Source organism: Carcharodon carcharias, chromosome 1 (genome assembly GCF_017639515.1).
Source record: "Carcharodon carcharias isolate sCarCar2 chromosome 1, sCarCar2.pri, whole genome shotgun sequence".
In the NCBI taxonomy this organism is placed as follows: domain Eukaryota; kingdom Metazoa; phylum Chordata; class Chondrichthyes; order Lamniformes; family Lamnidae; genus Carcharodon; species Carcharodon carcharias.
Genome location: NC_054467.1, coordinates 227,317,356 through 227,337,504, shown reverse-complemented (window position 1 = coordinate 227,337,504; position 20,149 = coordinate 227,317,356). Strand labels below are relative to the sequence as shown.

Genomic DNA, 20,149 nt, shown 5'->3' with positions numbered 1-20,149 from the left:
CAGAGCCCAGCACACTTCAGTCCCTCACCCACCAATCTGTTCCTCATGTCACCATGCCATTCCATTGAGGGTGGACATCTTGGCTGGGCCTGATTTTGTTCTCACCCAGGGCCCACTCGGGCATTTCCAGCAGGGTGTCCTACCTGGCTGATGTTCCCCCGTCCCTAGGCTATGAGCATTGTAACAGCCAGCTGCCTGAGGTCAGCTAAACTAACACAGGCTACAACAACAACTTGCATTTATACAGCCCCCCCCTTTAACATAGTAAAAATCCCATGGCAATTCACAGGATCATTATCAGATAAACTGTAACACTAAGCCACGTGGGATGTATTAGGGCAGGCGAAGTAGATTTAAAAAGTCAAGCACGTTCGAGAATTCCAGAGTCTAGGGCCGAGGCAGCTGGAGGCACGGTTGCCAATGGTGGTGCTAAGGAAATCGAGGCCAGAATTGGAGAAGCGCAGAGAACTTGGAGGATTGTGGGGGTGGGGGAGGGACTTCTAAAAATAGGGAAGGAAAGGCCATGAGGGGGTTTGAACCTAAGGATGAGAATTTTAAATTTGAGGAATTGCTGGACCAGGAGCCAATGTGATCACAGGAGTGATGGGTGATCAGTACTTGATACAAAGTCAGGATATATACAATTGATCTTTAGATGAGCTGAAGTTTACAGAGGGTGGACGATGGGAGGCCATCCAGGAGAGCTTTGGAATTGTTGAATCTTCGGGTACCCAAAGCATAGATGGGGGTTTCAGCTGCAAATAGGATGAAGTGGAGGTGGAGATGGCAATGCTCTTGGTGACATGGAGGATACGGTCTCGTAACTTAGTTCGTTGTCAAGTAGTATGTGAAAATTGCGATCTGGTTCAGCCTCAGAGAGCGGCTAGGGAGAGAAATGAAGTCAGTGGCTAGGGAATGGAGCTTTGTGGCAGGGACTGAAGACGATGGCTTTGGTCTTCCCAGTATTTAGTTGGAAGCAATTTTTCTGTTCATCCAGTACCGGATCTCAGACATTCAGCGTGACAAATCAAAATCAAATGCAGCAAAAGGCAGAGGAAGTTGTGGTGGAGTAAAGTTGCATATCATCAGTGTACATGTGGAATCTGACATTGTGGTTCCATATAGTGTTGTCAAGGGGCAACATGTAGACTAGGAATTGAACCAAGGAACTTTCTGGTGTGTAAGCTTAGATTCACGTCAGCCCCACTGAACTACCAGGGAGCTGAAGTGCAAGAGCTTGAATTGTTGATCAAAACTGGGGAAAAAACATGTTGAGAAATTAGTTGGGAAGTGAGCAAACTAGCAGCTCAATCCTGGGAACCAAATTTATTTCATTTTGAATAACAATTTGTAAATACCATGAAGATAGGGTGAAAGGAAGCCATGTCGCTACACCACCATTGGTTTAGAGGAGGGAGCAGCATGTTTATCAAATTGAACTAGCTCTCAGGTTCATGTTCTAGTGTTTGCTTGATCATACTGAACTGGGCCAACTCTCCTGGACTTGTATCACCATTATAACAATAGCATTTATCAAAGTCAACAAAGGGAGGAATGGGGTGGGGGGAATCAGTGAACCATTGTACAGAACAAGATGAACAGAAAGTACATGCTGTTCACCAAAACAGCTGAGGAAACTGGAACTAGCACAAGAAAAATGTGGCCTCAGTGACTTAAGATTCCAGTCCTCGATGCTTCGCCTTCCTCATGCCATCTCCCAGTGTTCCCCTTTCACACACACAAACCGCTGTCAAACTGTGTGTAGCTGCTCAGATTTGCATGGTGCAGGATGGAATCATTTGCGTTTTCTCAAACCACTGGCTGTGCCAATCGCTGTCAGAATGACAAATGTTCCTGGGCACAGACTGGTGAATTGCTTCAGCTGTGTGTTGGGATTAAGAGGGCTCATTTGAAATTTTAAAAAAAATTGTTTTTCTAACATACCGGTACTCCGGTAAATAAAAAATATTTGAGCATACCTTGCCTAACAGAATTGCAGCCTTTCAGGATAGCACTTATTGCTGCTAAGAAAATACATACAAAATGCAACAACTCAGTGTTTGCTATGTATAGGAGATTGTGCCTGAATGAAAGGCAGCTTTATGTTACCTCTCTGTTTTATTTGTTTTCCTTTGTCTAGGCATATTCCTGAGTTGTTGGATTGTACGAGCGTGTGGGCCAAAATATACAGTTGGGTGATTATATGTTGACAGATGTATCCATAGCTGTTTTCTTTCAAACTATTTAATGTTACTTAAGCACATATAATGGCTTTAGCTTCTTCCTGGTGCCATAAGAACAAATGAACATAAGAAATAGGAGCAGGAGTAGGTCATTTGACCCATGAGCCTGCTCCACCATTCAATACGATCATGGCTGATCTGATTTTGGCCTCAACTCCACATTCCCGTCTGCTTCGCATAACCCTTGACCCCCCTATAGTTCAAAAATCTGTCTAACTCAACCTTGAATATATTCAGTGACCCAGCCTCCACTGCTCCCTGGGGAAGAGAATTCCGAAGATTTACGACCTTCTGAGAAGAAATTCCTCCTCATCCCCATGTAAAATGGGAATCCTCCTACCTATACTGAAATTGTGCCGAGAGTTCTAGATTCCCCCACGAGCAGAAAAATCCTCTCAGCATCTACTCTGTTGAGCCCCCTCAGAATCTTAAATGCTTCAATAAGATACCTCTTATCTTTCTAAACTCCCAATGGGTGTAGGCCCAACTTGCTTAGCCTTTCCTCATAAGAAAACTCCTTCATCGCAGGAATCAGCCTAATGAATCTCTCTGAACTGCCTCCAGTGTAAGCATATCCCTCCTTAAGTAAGTTGACCAAAACTGTAGACTGTACTCAAGGTGTGGTCTCACCAACACCCTGTACAGTTGTAGCAGGCCTTCCTTACTTTTATACTCCATGCCAGATGCAATAAATTAAGTTGTAAAACCCATCATATTCCTAATTTTCTTCAGTTCCAAACAAGAGTCATATTGGACTCGAAATGTTAACTCAATTCCCCTGTCCACAGATGCTGCCAGAACTGCTGAGCTTTTCCAGTACTTTATTTCAGATCTCCAGCCTCCACAGTAGTTTGTTTTTATTCTTAATTACTTACTATACCTGCATGCTAACCTTTAGTGGTTCATACACGAGAACACTCAGATCCCTCTGTACCCCAGCACTCTGTAGTTCTCTCCATTTAAATAATAATCTGCTTTTCCATTAGCTCTACGAAAATGGACAACCTCACTTTTCCCCACATTGTACTCCATCTGTTGAATTTTCGTCGACTCACTTAACCTGTCAGTATCCCTTTGCAGACTCTTTGGACAGGATTTTCCCACGACCCTCACGTCAGGACCAAGTGGGAGTCCCAAGCCCACACTTGTCAGGAGCCAAATTGGGGAAGTGGGTTTCCCAGAGCTGGTGACCTAATTGGCTGCATCCGTGCCTGCCATTGTATGAAGGGTGGCGAGCGGGCTCCCGATTACAAAGCTGACAGCTGACATTAGGAGAGGTGGGCACTGCAGGTAGAAGACTGGCAGAATGCCTCAGACTGATGGCACCCTGGAAGGCATAAAAGTAATTAAATATTTCAGAGGGTCAGAGAGGAATTTCACCAGTTGGATTGTTGGGGCCATGAGGATGCCTTTCATGCCCGCTGCCCCCTCTTTGAGGGATGGAGCCTCGGCTCCACTGGTCCCCAGACTGATGCAGGGAGGCTCTCTCCATGGAACTGGTGGCTGTCAAAATGTGGTGCCACAAAATCACCCATAAACGGGGCCTTACCATTTTAAATTGCCTGTCTGCCTCCATGCAGTGGGCAGGCTGTCTAATTCCCAGAGGCAGGAATACACCGGCGAGCCATCCCAACACAATTCCCCCTATTTTTCTGGCCCCCTTCAGCCCCCACTCCTGCCACCACAAGGACTCAAAAATTCATCCCTTTGTGTGCTTCTCACAACTTGCTTTCCCACCTATGTTTGCATCATCACTAAACTTGGCTACAGTACACTCAGTCCCTTCACCTAAGCCTTTAATATAGATTGTAAATAGTGGAGCCGCCAGCACTGATCCCCGTGGCATTCCACTTGTTACAGTTTGCCAGCATGAAAATGACCCATTTATCCCGACTCTTGTTTTTTGTTAGTATGCTTATATATCAGCCCCAACACCATGCGATCTTACCTTGTGCAGCAAGTTTTTATGTGGCTCCTTTTGCAAATCCAAATAAACTACATCTACTTGCTCCCTGATTGTTAGATCCTTAAAGAATCCTAATATATCAAACATAATTTCCCTTTCATAAAACTGTTGACTCTGCTCAATTATATTGTGATTTTCTGAATCTCCTGCTACTACATCCTTAATAATGGATTCCAGCATTTTCCCAAAGACAGGGGTTGGACTAACTGGCCTATAGTTTCTTGCTTCCTATCTCCCTCCTTACTTGAATAAAAATGTTACACTTGCAGTTTTCCAACCCGCTGGCACCTTTCCAGAGTCTAGAGAATTTTGGAAGATTAGAACCAGATCTACTCAGTCTCCCCGATCCACCTCCACCCGCAACACCAATCACAAATTAAGCTGGTATATATCGGTGACACCGAATGCTAATAAATCCGATCAACATTTATGTCCTTGAGGTGTTTTAGTGCGGATGGTATCCTCTCGAGGCTGCTTTGGGTGGACAAATTGACATTGCACAGTCTCATACAGTGATGCGCTGTAACAATGCAGACTAATCAGCTTGCGGTGATCGGCTTTCCAGATTCATGAGAGGCACCCCGGCCAACTGTTCATTGCAGCGAATTAACATTCATGCAAAAAAATCTAAAACAGATTTGTTGCTGCTTATGAGCTATCAAAAAGCATAGGATTAACAGACCACTCTGTGACTTAGCAGATGTGATTCCTTAAGGGTCAACTGCTTATTTTGCCCTTAAAAATAAATGATGCTTTCCCCTCATGAGTACACTGTTCTTGCCTTGCCCCATTTAATCTCCCCTTGACTCCCAAAGGTATTGTATTGAACCAAGTAAAGATTCTTCATGTTTAATCTAAGCAGAGTTCTTGCAAACAAACATTGGCTCCCAGTCCTCAAAATTAAAATTCTCACTCTCACTTCCTGGCTTCACTGCTCCCTATTTCTATAACCTTCTCCAACTATACAACCTGGCTTCTTGGCCATCTTGATGAGGAGAATTTTTTTCTTTCAGGGGCTCGTTTGTCTGTGGAGTTCTCTTCCTGAGGAAGCATTAGAGGCTGGGTCATTGAATTCATTCAAGGCTGAGTTAGACAGATTTTGATAGACAAGGGAATCAAGGGGGGTGCAGACAGGAAAAGGGAGTTGAGACCACAATCAGATAAGCCATGATCTTATTGAATGGCGGAGCAAGCTCGAAGGGCCAAATGGCCTACTCCTAAGTTCGTATGTTCCTTACTCCCTGCACCACCAGGAGCTGTGCCTTCAGCCAGCTAGGCATCACTTCCCAAACCAGTTTCCGATACAGCTCCATTTTAACACTTGAAAATTAACACAATCCCAGATGCCAGCAAAAACAAAACAGCAATATAGCTGCATTATAATATTCAGTATATAATTATTAAAATTTGCTTACTATAGTTCTATATATAATCCATGATATAAATCTGAAAATCTGTTTTCAAAGTACTTTGTAAATGTTATTATTTTATGTACTCACCAATCCATAACTTCACTTGAGCTGCTCTGGCTCAAGGCCTTTGGCCGGGAACCAGCAGACTTGCAGGTTGAGAGCTTGAGGTGGCTGATGTTGGAGCCTAGCACCAGAGTGATGGTGCTGGACTCAGACAGGCCAAGGCTCAGCAGCGGAGGCATTACCACCGGTTTCATGGTTGAGGTTGGGCTTCGAGATTCAGTGAAGTGGTCATGGCAGGAGCTCATTGCCCAGAGAGAAAGACCTTGAGATGAATAGGGCCGGTCTCCACAAGTCTCAGAGGAGAGGGAGCTCGTGACCCTATTCACTGTTTCTGCGAGCCCTATTGGGGCCGTAACCCTGTTTTTGGGAACTGTGGATCTGGGCACCACCTCCTGCTCCTTTAAGACCTTCCTTAAGAAGATTGTTTAAGGTCTTAGTCACTTTTGTTAAACGCCTTGCAATGTTTGTCTGGGCTAAAGGTGCTATATTGATGTAAATTGTTGTTGGAACATCACCCACTCCCCCACCCCCAGTAACAACTTGCTGCAATGTGTGACTATAATTGTCTATAATTGTTCACTGTATGAATGGAAGCATAACTAAGTAGAAGTTGTGACTGGATCAATGCAGTAGTTTTGGGGCAAACACCATGTGTGCACTTTGTGAGAAGAACTAGAAGTGTGGTGGGAGGTTAAATGAAGATCATTGCTTTTGCACTGCCAGTTAATGGACCATTTATACCACAGTGCTGCCTTCACTGGCAGATACTTTGGGAGTAGCCACCATGTCTAGTAAACCACCAGGAATGTGTCTTCTATGCCAAACTACAAGTAGCAGCCAGCGGCATGCCAAGGGGCATTAAAGTCAAGCTCGCAACCAAGAAACAGCACGTGTACAAACCTCACACATGCACAGCTCTCCATGGCTGACTAATTCCATCTGCATGATAAATGGATCGGATTTGGCACAATAAAACCCACACACGGTAAGGGGTACCAGTGTGGGGTGAAAACCTGGCATGGATTCCTGCACTGGGATCTCACAACACAAGATGTTTAGCACCCAGCGTCCAATTACAGTCTCGCATGCATCCCAGCCTTAGTATCTCCTGGAGGGGTAATGTATCAGTCAGGTCACCTTGCAGCAAAGGTGGGAAATAGTATGAAATGAGGTCTCTTGACAGTTGACCCAGGAACGACATTTGTGGAGACACTGAAGGCTTTTGGTTGAGGACAGGATGGATGTTGTGGGGGGGAATTAAAAACAGAAAAAATGGGCAAGTTAAACATTTCAATGTGCCAGCTGTTAAAACTGTGTCGCTTTCTCCCCAGGCACAGAGTCTTTGGGAAGCCAGCGTACCATTCTAGAGGAGTTCATTCTCAGCAATGGGGACACACTGGATCTGTCTTGCAATTCTCAAGGTTCCTCGCTGGCTATGGTGTGGTTAAAAGATGGACTTAGAATTCTGCCTAGCAACAGAACACAAGTAGGACAGAAAGTGCTGAAAATTATCAACGTTTCGTACGACGACTCTGGGGTTTACTCCTGCAAACTCTTGGGCACCAGTGAGATTCTGAGCAACTTCACAATAAAAGTCGCAGGTGAGTGCTGACCAATCACAGCTGTGTATGTGCTAAATACATTACCATTTGGAGTACTGAGAAATAGAGACCAGTAGGTCTCTGATTAGTTACTGTGTTAGCTGACCTCTGCAAAGCCCATTGGAGGTTACAGTTAGCCCCATACTAACTCTGGGTTGAGAAAAATAAAGAAAGCGACAGAGTACGGTGGTGTAGTGGTTATGTTACTGGTCTAGTATTCTTGGACTAATAATCTAGAGACTATGAATTCCACAGCAGTTTGAGAATCTGGAAACTGATACATGAATGGTTAGGTTGTCATTAAAACCCCAACTGTTTCACTAATGTCCTTTGGGAAAGGAAATCTGCCACCCTTAAGCATGTCTGGCCTATATGTGACAATTTACTCTTAAATGATCTCTAAAGTGGCCTAACAGGGCACTCATGGGCTGGGCAATAAATACCAATGACGTCCATGTCACAAGAATGAATAAAGGAACAAAATGTGTGCAAATATCAGATGACAACAGGGTCAGACTTGGAAAAATAACTATTTGGGCGAGATAGCAGTGCTCCTGACATGCCTGGAACCAGACTGTAGTAACTACCTAGAGAGAAACTTGAAAAAAAAGTTTAATGTGGCCTTCTTTTCTTTGGAAATGAAACCTACATCTCTCAGGATTACTTACCTGTAATATTTATCATGCTGATGTCATTACACCTGCAAAGTACAGACAAAGTTTCAGACTTGAAGTGAATCGAGGTGTAAAGACTCCACTTTCAAGTATTTATTATTGAAACATTAGCATAACATTCAAATGGTGGAGCCTCAATCAGTTTCATTCAGCTAATTTCAAATACCCTTTAAGACAGAATCACACAGTGCAGTAGAGGCCCTTCGGCCCATCGAGTCTGCGCTGACACATGAGAAGCACCTGACCCACCTACCTAATTCCATTTACCAGTACTTGGCCCATAGCCTTGAATGTTATGACCTAAAAAAAGAAAAGCAAAGTTTGAAATGCTCCTTACCCCCAAATGTAAAGTGCAAAATGACAATAAAATTTTTACGAGGGATGAAAAGTGAGAATGTATCTCAAGAGTGCCTCTATCTCTCAACATTAGCTAGGTCTTGGTTACTGCCCTCAGGTAAATTGTAAGAATGCATGAGCCTAAGTAGTAAGCACTCGTGCCCTGGGGAGGTGTCCATTGCAGCTTTACATCAGATGTTGTCAGGCAAACATGAAGAAATCATTAAAAGGCCATAATATTTTGTAATCGAATACCTTGAAAGCTGTTTATCTAATTGACAATGAGAACTGTCAAGAATAGACACTGAAGGCAGAGAAATCCTGCAACAGGTTCATGCTGAGAAGAGCTTATTGCTATGTCTTAACATTCATTTGTAAAAGCTGCTTTCTCTGAAAAGTACTGAATAATAATTTACTAAAGAACCAAACATTTTTTTCTGCGCCAGTATTTTTCCCTTCTCCCTCCTTGCAAAGATAGAATTCCACTGGCACCTTTCATCCCTCAGTTTCTCATCCAAATGGCTATTATTCCTGAGTGCTGGTTGGTGAATCAACCACAAAGGGTTAAGCAGTGGAAATGGATCCTAACCCCACCTAGACCCTACACATTGCACTCGCCATGATGTATTTGGCTCAGATGAATGGTGGCAGAGTGGTAATGTTATTGGACTAGTAATCCAGGGACCTGGACTAATGTTCTGGAGACAAATCCCACCAGGTCAGCTAGGGAAATTTAAATTCTATTAATTAATAAATTAAAAAGCTAGTCTCAAAAATTGATCATGAAATTACCAGATTGTCATAAAAGCCTGTCTGGTTCATTAATGTCTTTCATTAGAAAGGGAAAGAAATCTGCTATCCTTACTTGGTCTGGCCTACATGTGACTCCAGGCCCACAGCAATGTACTGACTGTTAACTGCCCTCTGAAATGGCCAAGGAAATGAATGGATTGTTTCAAGCACTCTGGGTGTACTACACCACATGGACTGCAGCTCACCACCACCTTCTCAAAGGCAATTAGAGATGGGCAATAAATGCTGGCCTAGCCAGTGATGCTCACAACCCAAAAATGATTTTTAAAAATAGCTACTCAAGGCTTGCTGGAATAGCTATCAGAAATGAATACAATGTTCTCCTCCTTAACTGAGTTTGTCTGTAATTGCACCATCTCCAGTCAAACTAAGGAAGTAAACCTGGGCCCTTCATGGTTTATTTGCCTGAGCTAGCTGAGTCATCAGGACAGGCCATCTTTGGAAGCAAGGGGGTGAATATTTGTATTCAGTAGGGTAAAAGATGTCTCTCTGGTGGAAGGGATTTTCTTGTCCACAACAGTTGTTCACAGATGTCAGAGCTGTATGCTCCTACATCAGGAATAGCATGGACAGAATCACAGAATCACACAGTGCAGAAGAGTCCCTTTGGCCCATCGAGTCTGCACTGACACATGAGAAACACCTGACCTACCTACCTAATCCCATTTATCAGCACTTGGCCCATAGCCTTGAATGTTATGATGTGCCAAGTGCTCATCCAGGTACTTTTTAAAGGATGTGAGGCAACCCGCCTCCACCACCCTCCCAGGCAGCGCATTCCAGACCGTCACCACCCTCTGGGTAAAAATGTTTTTCCTCACATCCCCCCCTAAACCTCCACCTTGAACTTATGTACCCTTGTGACTGACCCTTCAACTAAGGGGAACAGCTGCTCCCTATCCACCCTGTCCATGCCCCTCATAATCTTGTACACCTCGATCAGGTCGCCCCTCCGTCTTCTCTGCTCCAGCGAAAACAACCCAAGTCTATCCAACCTCTCTGCATAACTTAAATGTTTCATCCCAGGCAACATCCTGGTGAATATCTTCTGCATCCCCTCCAGTGTAATCATATCCTTCCTATAATGTGGCGACCAGAACTGCACACAGTACTCCAGCTGTGGCCTCACCAACGTTCTATACAACTCCAACATGATCTCCCTAATTTTGTAATCTACACTAAAGCTCCTGCTTTGTCCCAACACATACATTAATCATTTCTGGTAGTACAGAACTTGAGTATTGCTGAAAGAGAAGACTTGCTGTCAAAGCTTTTCGTCTTAAACTCATCAGGACAGATTCACAAGAATACCAAATCTGCAAGCGAACAACCATTTAGAACAACAACATACATCAGTCCCGAAGTGCCCCACTGTGGCAATTCCATTCTTCAAGATTTGAATTTGTTCTCTCGATCTGGTAAAGAAAGTGAAGAACATCGGAAAAGCCCTCAAACCTGTTCCACCATCTGGTTAGCACAATTGGAAAGAACTTGCATTTATACAGCACCTTTCATGACCTCAGGGCACCCCAGAGTGCTTTACAACCAGAGTTGTACTTTTATAATAAATTCTGTCTTCAGATTGTAGGAAATGTACCTGTAAAATGAATACTCTCCAGAAGCTGCAGAGAGCAGTGGCGGGTCCACCATGTACGACAACTCTTTTCTATATTTGTTAATGCATTTAATTGCCAATTTAAAACCTTACTTTGTAATCAGGTGCATTCAATTTGTTTTTTAAAAGATATTTTATACCCGGAAATAGTTAAGGAGAAATTATAATACCATTAAGTGCACTATTCTTATGGAAAGAAGCAAGAATTGGAGCACTTCAACTCTTAAGCTGCAGCATTTAGGAACATGTACCACAAATGTATTTATCATTCAGATGACTCTGAGATTTTTAAAATATAAATTAAGCAAATATCTGCCTGAAAAGGTGCTGGAAGCAGTTTCAATGGCAACTTTCAAAGGGGAGTTGAATAAATGCTTGAAAATAAAAGAATTGCAGGACTTTGGGGAAAGAGCAGGGGAGTAACACTAATCTTTAGAAGCGCTTGCACAGACATGATGGGCCAAATGGCCTCCTCCTGTGCTGTATCATTTTATAAATGGTCTGTATGGGAAACAAAGTGCAACAAGCAATAGCTTGCTTAGGACTTTTTTTTTAAAAAAGCAAATGGTCTGTGTGAATTCTATTATTACTCTACAGTCTAAAACCATAAGATTTATACAATAACCTCCTCAGCTTTAATAACTTTCTCTTGGAGGATGGGCTCTGGAAATATTAAGTGCTATTGTAACAGTGCTTGGCTCTAGTGGGTATAATTTTCAACTTGGTCGAATGGGCAGAAACCTGACAGAATAGATCACCTATGCCAGCTGATTTTCAATCTGTTGAAATCAACGCAATGTAAATCTAGTGGGTTCTATAGAGTGCGAGTGATCCCCTCTTGGCAGGTAACTGGCCAGGTGGCAAAGCTGAAAATGGCCCCTTATGAATCAACAACAATAAAAGGTTGCATTTTGAATAATCCCTTTGATGACAATAAACATTGGCCACCATTTTACGCTCCCGCCCACTCCCCCCAGCAGGTTCTAAGGTGGAGGGAGCATGAAATTGCACAGACGGGATTCCCTCCATGATCCGGCCCACGCCAATCCGGTTGCAATTTTATGCTGGGGCGGACAGGGCCTTGGACAGAAAGCCCCCCCTCCAACCCCAGTTAAGTCCCTTAAGTCGTCACTTAATGGCTGTTTCCTGCCCAGCCTCAATTTTTAGGCTGGCGGTCGGATGACAGATATGGGAGACAAACCCAAAAACAGAGTTCGATCTTGGATGAGAAGGGTGGGCGGGGCAAGGGGAGGGGCGGGGCGCCTCCATCAGAAGTCCATTTCTTACCAGGGGCACATCAGGAGTCCTGGTGATCTCCAGACCTCAACCTACCCCATCCCCCCTCCCACCCAACCCAGCCTATTCCCCAGGACTCCGATCGCCTTCCTTGTGACCCCTGGCCTCCCCTACCATCCCTGCCCTGGGACCCCTGCCACTTACCTCTCCTCCGCCTCCCAGCACTTACTTCCAGGCAGCTCCCCACAACACCTCTTGCGGCCATTGCAGCGCTGTTCCTGACAGGACTGGAGAGCCGCCAGCCAATCCGATTGGCCGGCAGCTTTCCAAGGCGGGGCATCCTCCCGGTGACGGACAGAAGCCCTGCTTTATGCCTATCAACATTCATTAGAGAACGAAATGGCATCAGGCCTGCTGGAGTTGGCAGGGATGTGCCCCCCAGGGTCCAGCCCCGCTAACCCTGAAAATTCAGGCCATGAAGTTCCTCCAAGTGGAGAACAACGCTGAGCAGCAGCAGACGATTTAGGAAGATGACCAAAAAACTGGGCAGGAGGTGGTCGAGGAATCGACTTAAGGTGAGTATTTAAGGCACTTACGTGGGAAGTTCTGGAGAGTAGGGCCAAAAGGATTGAAGGCTACATTCCAAATGATGAAGTGAAGGGTAGGAGGATGTCATTGGACAGAATCAAAGGGCACTAGCTGAGGCAGGAGGCTGCAGTGGTACCTCAGAATAGGGTTCTGGTTGTTATATCATAAAGAAGTATAGGCCCCTGGGGCTTGTAGGACACAAACGTAGTTTTGACCAAGTTGGAGGGAATTTTGAAATAATAAATGGTAATTTTTGATTTGTCTGCATATGGTGTGATCTTTAGCTATAGAAACAATGAGTACATCAGAATGTGTTTGCACAATGTTGCTTCCAGTGTTGACCCATAAAAATTATATGCGCACAAAAAGATTATGGGCAGAATTTTATGGTCCTGCCGAAATCAGTGGACTTTTGAATGGCTTGCTGCATTTTACGGCCCCACCCCCGCCACGATGGGGCCTTAAAATTCCGCCCTATTTCTTTTTTTCCCTCCCATTTTTACCTCATTCTTTCCCCTTTGAGCCTTTACTTTTAAAAATGGTCCTACAGACAGACACGCATTGCCTTTCTTCACTTTACTCACAAGGTAACTTCCGTTTGTGAGTTGGCAGACTAAAGCAACATTATCCATCCTATTAATGAAGCTGAGGGATCACAAGCAAAGCCAAACCTGCCCTCGGTCAATATTTGCATGCATTAATTTCCAGCTGGGGCCATTGGATAACAATCAGGAGCAGAAACCTTAGCCCAATTTGCCTTCACTAACCCAGGAATGATGAAGCCCTTACTGCCACCTCGGCTGAGATGGGCTAGGTCAGCACAGATGGACATTAACAGACTGGATAGCTCAGCAATGTTTAATTATAAAGAATCTTTGTAGGCCTAGTTAGGCTTAAAGGGATTTCTTTAGGAATTTGCAGCATGCAAATTCTTATCGTAAACAAATAGCCTTCTTCAGCTGATAACAAACTGTGAGTTTGCCATGGTCACTGAGACATAAGGGAGGCATTCAGGCACTGAAGGCTTAGAAAGAAGAGCTTTGATCCCTAATGTCAAAGGTTTGAGAAATGAGTAAAGGCTAGAAAAACTTAGCCCTTTCACCTAGGAAAGGAGATATTTGAGAGGTAATATACATGGGCATAAGATAGTTAATGGAATATTACTTTGTGACTAAACTGTAAAATGAAGGCAAAGAAATATAGATTCAAAGCAGTAAATGGTAAATTTAGGATGACTCCAAAAGGTTTTTTCACATACACGCACACACAACGATTTCAATGAATCTGAATGGACCTCCAACTGGTTAAGTGAAGGTGAAAATCCTGGATTAATTTAACAATTATTTGGATGCTGTAGTGGGCGGACTTTATTTATCACCATGGATGGAGGGGCTATGAATGGCCTTCCTCATCTGTCATTATCAGGTACTTGTGACTATTCAAAAATTCAATTTATTGAGGAGATTCTGCCAAAATTGCAACCTGCTGTTTTATTCTGTACTCAATCTCTTATCGGTAACGGCTTGAAATATTCCAGATCTTGCCACAGCCCCTCACCTCCCCTAATGGAATGGAAAGGCCCTTTTAATTGAGTCTTACAATGAAGCTCCAAGGAAATTCTGTTTCCTGCAAAGGGTGGCGATTTAAGTAAGTGTTTTAACCCCCGATTTATGGCCATATATATTGAGGAGCCCCATGTTTCCACTTGTCTCGGTTTTTTATTTGTTCACGGAAGTGGGCGTCGCTGGCTAGGCCAGCATTTATTGCCCATCCCTAATTGCCCTTGTTGATGACTGATTGCAGGTTTATCGACTCTAGTATGTGGATATTGAAACCAGCTGGGCTGGCAGCATTTCACATATTCAGATTAATCCTTTGTTTGGAAGTTTGCTGAAGTAAATTAGCTTTTGTGTGTAAAATTAACTCTGGATCACATGTAAGTTGTCTCCTTCCAGATCTGCCACCTTTCCAGACCACGTCCCTTTCCCAGACCTGCCTCCCCAGACTTGCCTCCATCTTCACAGACCTGCTGCCCCCTCCTACCAGACCTGTGACCCTCCTTCCCAAATTTCCAGACCTATAGCCCCTTCACTAGATGTGCACCCAATGTGATCCATTCCCACAATTACCAGATTTAAAGCAACACTGTTCTTCAAACAAGGGACAATACAGTAACTGGGCTGGGCTATGATTTCTGCACTTGAACTTCCTAAGTGATTCAAGCAGCTGCTTTCAATTGAAACAATGTGCACATTGCTGGGAGGTAGTTCTGGAGTTGATCAAGTAACGGATGAAAGAGAGCTCTCTGTGTGAAAGAATTTTCACCCATGTTCTGCTCCATTAAAGTGTGCACCTGTTAGGCAAATACAATTAAAGTTCATTAATGCAAAAGGTTGGCAAATTTATTTGCCTTATCATGAGTGACCACATCAAGATCTGTACTGACTAATGATGTCTCTGATAGTAACAAAGAAATTATACTAATTTGACAGTAGAAAGTATCATTCATTACATGTCAGCCTTGTCTAGGTGGTAGCACTCTCACCTCTGATAGAAGGTTTAGGTTTTGTCTTCACTGCAGGGACTTTTGCAGTTGATCCAATGCAGTATCAGGGAGTGCTGCCCTGGTGGAGGTGTCATCTACATATCAAAAATGCTTCATTGACTGTGAAGAGCTTGGGGACATCCAGAGGTTGTGAAATGTGCTATTTACATTCAAGTTCTTTCCTCATCATTGTTAGCTTCTTGAGTAAATGCACATTGTTGTTTGCTGCTGAGCTTTTAGGAGCCAAAGATCCTATATTCGTTCCCTGTCTGTGCTGAGTTAGCTGAGTTTAAACCATGATTGGATGCTTTCATTAGCTTCAGTGCTCCTTGGCTAGAAAGGGAAAATCTGGCTAGCTTTGTGTTCCTGATGACTGGAAAGTGCTTGTGTGCTGTTATTGGGAGAGGACAGAATCCACTTCAGCTGCGTTACTCAGTGTGTTCAAGCAACTGTCCCACCCTCAAACATCTAGGTTCATAAGTGAAGACAGGAAGACACTCCTCCAATTCTGGCCTCTTGAAAATCTATCCATTGCTCTACCATTGGTGGCTGTGCCTTCAGCTACCTCGGCCCTAAGCTCTGGATCTCCTTCCCTTAACCTCCCCACCTCTTTATTTCTCTCTCCTCCTTTAAGATGCTTCTTAAAACCCTTTCACTGAGCTTGTCTGCTGTTCTAATATTTCCTTATGTGGCTTTATATCAATGCTCCCATGATGCACCAAAGAATGTTTTACTACATTAAAGGCACTGTATAAATGAAAGCTGTTTTTAGTTGACATTGAGAATCAAATACAAGGCACAATTATGGCTAATTTAAGAGTGTGGCTTAAGTTCCCTAAAAGCCCTAAATATCCGACATCATTTCTCTGGAGGATCTTTTTGATGACCTGCATTTTGGATCCTCAGGACAAACACCTCCCCATTACTGACACATTCTAAAACATTGATGAATTACAGAATGAACCTGGCTTTGAGCAAGTGTTTACTACAGCTACTACCTCATTAAACACTCGCAAGGAAAAAAAAAACAAACTGGAAAAAGGAAATACAAAATGGAAAATGCATAGCAGGGCCCAAACCCTTTCAGATCTGGCTGCTTGGCATTAACGTGCTGACAACCAATCATGCAATCTGCAAGTGCAGCAATTGTTGTAATGTATGAAGCATGGCAGCCAGTTTGCTGAGGCATAAGTATTGGCGAGACCCCTTGATCTTTTTCAAAATAGTGCTATGGGAACCTTTACTTCCACCCGAGAGGGCAGATGTCTTATCCAAAGGATGGCACCTCTGACGGTATAGCATTCCCTCGGAACCACACTGAAGAGTCATCCTAGCTTATGTGCTTAGATCTTTGGAGTATGTTTTGAGCTCACAAAGCTCTGAGTCAGTGCCATAGCTGACAGTCGGATGGGGAATTAGAGTTGAATTTAGAATGGTTTTGGATTGAAACTGCCCAAGCTCATTTCATCCAAGACCTTTAACAGAGGAGACTTTCTTGTTGAGTTTGATTGGGACCAAAATCCTAGAAGGAAAAGGCCAGTGTCTAACCCATAGTGACACTCCATTCACCAGCAAAGGCTTTTCATTTTCCCTCCCAGACCCTGGCCTTTTCCTTCGGTAATTTTCTCCCCTTGTTGCTACTAACCACGTTCATTTTGTACAAGCCCGACCGAGATAAAATGAAAATAAATGATTACTCTTGAGCAAGGCTACTCATTCACGCATCCACACAATGGGGAGGCGATGACATAGTGGTATTGTCACTGAACTGGTGATCCAGCGACCCAGGGTAATGCTCTGGGGACCGGGATTCAAATCCTACCACAGCCGGTGGTGGAATTTGAATTCAAGAGTCTAATGGTGACCATGAAACCATTGTTGATTGTTGTGAAAACCCATCTGGGAAGGAAATCTTCTGACACCTGAATCCAGACCCACAGCAATGTGGTTGATACTGTTGAGGTAAATGCCCTCTGACCAAGGGCAATTAGGGATGGGCAATAAATGCACCCACATCCCATGAACAAATTTTTTTTTTAAAATTCACAGAAAAGGTGGACAGAATTAAGGAATTCTGTCTCCTGAAGTACCTGTACAACAGCCAGAATCCTATCCGATTCAAACACAATGTGGTTTATACAGTCACTGAGCCAGTACAAACAGAACGCTGTAAAAATGGCGGAATCGGATATTATAAAATGTGGAATTTGACTTGCTATGTTCAGCTGCCAGTGTGTCTTACATTCCATTTGCTCGATATGGTGAATAGTGGAATTAGACTAGGTGAGACCTTTGGACGATGAAGCAGAGGAGGAGGTGCCCCCACAGTGAATCATACAAGACCACAGGCAGCACTTGCCCAAGTGTCCGTCGCCCATGTGTGGGCTTTTGCGATCAAACTGAAGAGGGGGGAATCACAGCTGAACTTGATCCTACCCTCACCCAGCATCCATACTCATATATCTCCAGTCAGATTTGCAATACCCTTACCAATTTCCCCTTCCCCAACACTGAAGCTAATTCTGCAGATCAGCCAACCCAGCATAGGCCTGAGACTGAATCTGTGAATGTGAGATTCCATAGAGGTTCGATTCTATAAAAACATGACCTAAATTACTTTCTTCACTTAAAACCCCAATTCATGTTGAATTGGTTTGGAAGCAGGACATGGGAAACTTGCCAGAGCTAGATTTAACTGATCTGTGAACCTATACCTAAATGCAGTAACTGTTTAGGTGTGCAGCACATGCACAGAGCTTCACTGTTTTGCAATCACCAGACATTTCTCTGAAAGGCTAACATCTAACTTACATGCTCATAAAAAACTGCAGTGTAAATTATAAATAAAAATACTCAACATACTTCAGATACTGTGCCCATTAACACTTTTAGTGAATGAACTCAACTCACTGAGGCAGTTTGCGCTAAGACCATGTGCTCAAACCCCACTGCGGAGACTTGAGCACATAATCTCAGTTGATATTCCAGAACAGCACTGAAGCACCTGAGATGTTAATCTGAGGCCTGTTCTAGTGAAGGTGAAAGATCCCATGGCACCATTCAAGGAAGAGCGGTGACGTTGCATTGGTTTCCAGACCAACATTTCTTGCTGAATCAACAGCGCCGGAGCAGATTAACCGATCATTTATTTATTGCTGCTTGTGGGACCTTGTCGTGCCCAAATTGGCAGACGCTTCAGAAATTATTGATTGGCTGAGGAGTCCTTTGGGACATCATAAGGTTAGGAAGAGTGTTGCATATAAATAAAAGTTCTTTCTTCCTGTCTGGATTTATGTGGAAATCACAGAATTGTTACAGTGCAGAAGGAGGTCATGCAGCCCATCGTTTCAGCACCAGCTCTCCAAATGAGCTTGGTGTCACTTAGCTCAGTCATTTAGTCTCACTTAGTGTCACTTTGTGCCATTCTCCTGCCTCCCCCCCCATAACCCTGCACATTCTTCTTTTCAGATAACAGTCTAATTCCCTTTTTGAATGCTTTGATTGAACCTGCCTCCACCACAATCTCAGGCAGCGCATCCCAAACCCTAACTTTTTCACGCAGGTTTTTCTTTCTCTCAAATCGCTTTTGTTTCTTTTGCCAATTACTTTAAGTCTTGTGTCCTCTCGTTCTCAATCCTTTCACCAAATATTAGGTAGCTAGGTCAGTTTGGCCCCTCTGTTGAAAATATGATTACCTCCCCAACCCAGCAGCGAAACCTCCCCCCACCCCCCCACCCCCACCCCCACACTGGCATGGGGCTGGCTTATTTTACACTGCATCATTTCTGAAGTAAAAGTAATTTTAAAAAATCAGTTGAGCAGCATAACTTACAAAGTTTCTTCTTTCTTGTTCGAATGAGTAAGTGCACCACATGGTGAACAAACCCAGCAATGTCAGAGGTTCGATTTCTGTGCGGCGAATCAGGTCGACATGAAGGAGGGCGACCAAAAAACAGCTGTCACGACGTCTGGCGACCACGCCCTACCCTGCCGATTTTCACGAGGGTGGGGGAGAGAGCTGGAGGGAGGGTGGGAAAGTGAAATCGTCCACACCATTAACTGGGCGCGTTTGGACAGTTAAGTAGCTACGGTCTGGAAATTCCCGCAGGATCAGTCGGCTATTGTGGGGAGGGCGTAAAGCTTGAGAAGCTCCAGGCTTGTCAGGAACAGGGTCAGTGGTGTGGAAAAAGTTTCATTGGATTGAAAAGAGTGGACGTTTGGAAGAAAATCTGTTCCACAGCGAAGAAATTTCAACAACACTAATATTCCCCTAGCCCGTCCTGGGTTCCTGCTCTTCATCTATCCTGGACAATCTGAAGATGCAGGTGCTTTAATTTTTTAAACCATGCACAGATGGCAGCCATGTCCTGCTGGAATGTGGCCGCTTCCCTGGTGTCCTGCCTCCATTCCTGCCCCCCTGGAAACTAATTCCAGGGGCCACTCCTGACCCCTCACCAATTAACCTCCCGCCTCCATCAAAATGGGGAAACTTTGCCTGTTTCCTGTCGGGGGAGGGAGATCGCTGGAAATGAACCTACCTCTTGAATCCCAGCTCCTTAGCCAAAAACCTGGTCCCTGTTGAGTTAACTGACCTGAGACAGAGGGTGTTGCAGCTGTACTTCCGTGCTCCTAATATAGCGATGGGAAAAATAAACCACTCCTTGATTTCCATCCTTGCTGGAGAGTATTTGGGTGTGTCCAGTAAGGACAGGATAAGGAGTGGCTGTTGATGCCTCCATAGCACAACATTCGCTACTTGCGCGTAAATGATCACTCAGGTGAGGTAACAGGAAGAGATGCTGGTACTCAAGAAAGTACCCCAACATGATTCAAATCCATCAGAAATACCCAGTGAAGGGACGTACTTGGTGAATAACAACTCTAGGATAGAATGCTGTAATTGATTGTTCAATAATTGGGTATTAAATTTTTGCTTTCTCTGGATATTTGTCATCTGTTGTTCTCCCTCCCTGATTAATTCTGTTTAGTTCTAGTTATCTCAGTAGAAACATAGAAAATAGGAGCATGAGTAGGTCATTCAGCCCTTAGAGCCTGCT

The 20,149-nt window shown here is 44.0% G+C and overlaps 1 protein-coding gene across 8 annotated transcripts in view; it reads left to right on the top strand.

Moving 5' to 3' along the window:
• Positions 1–20,149, top strand: part of fgfr3 (fibroblast growth factor receptor 3) — a 167,889-nt gene that overhangs the window by 86,718 nt on the left and 61,022 nt on the right. For all 8 annotated transcript variants that reach the window (XM_041185735.1, XM_041185745.1, XM_041185726.1 and 5 more), the window contains one exon: positions 7,016–7,285. In XM_041185735.1, the coding sequence (XP_041041669.1) occupies positions 7,016–7,285 (270 nt within the window). The remainder of the gene's footprint in view (positions 1–7,015; positions 7,286–20,149) is intronic.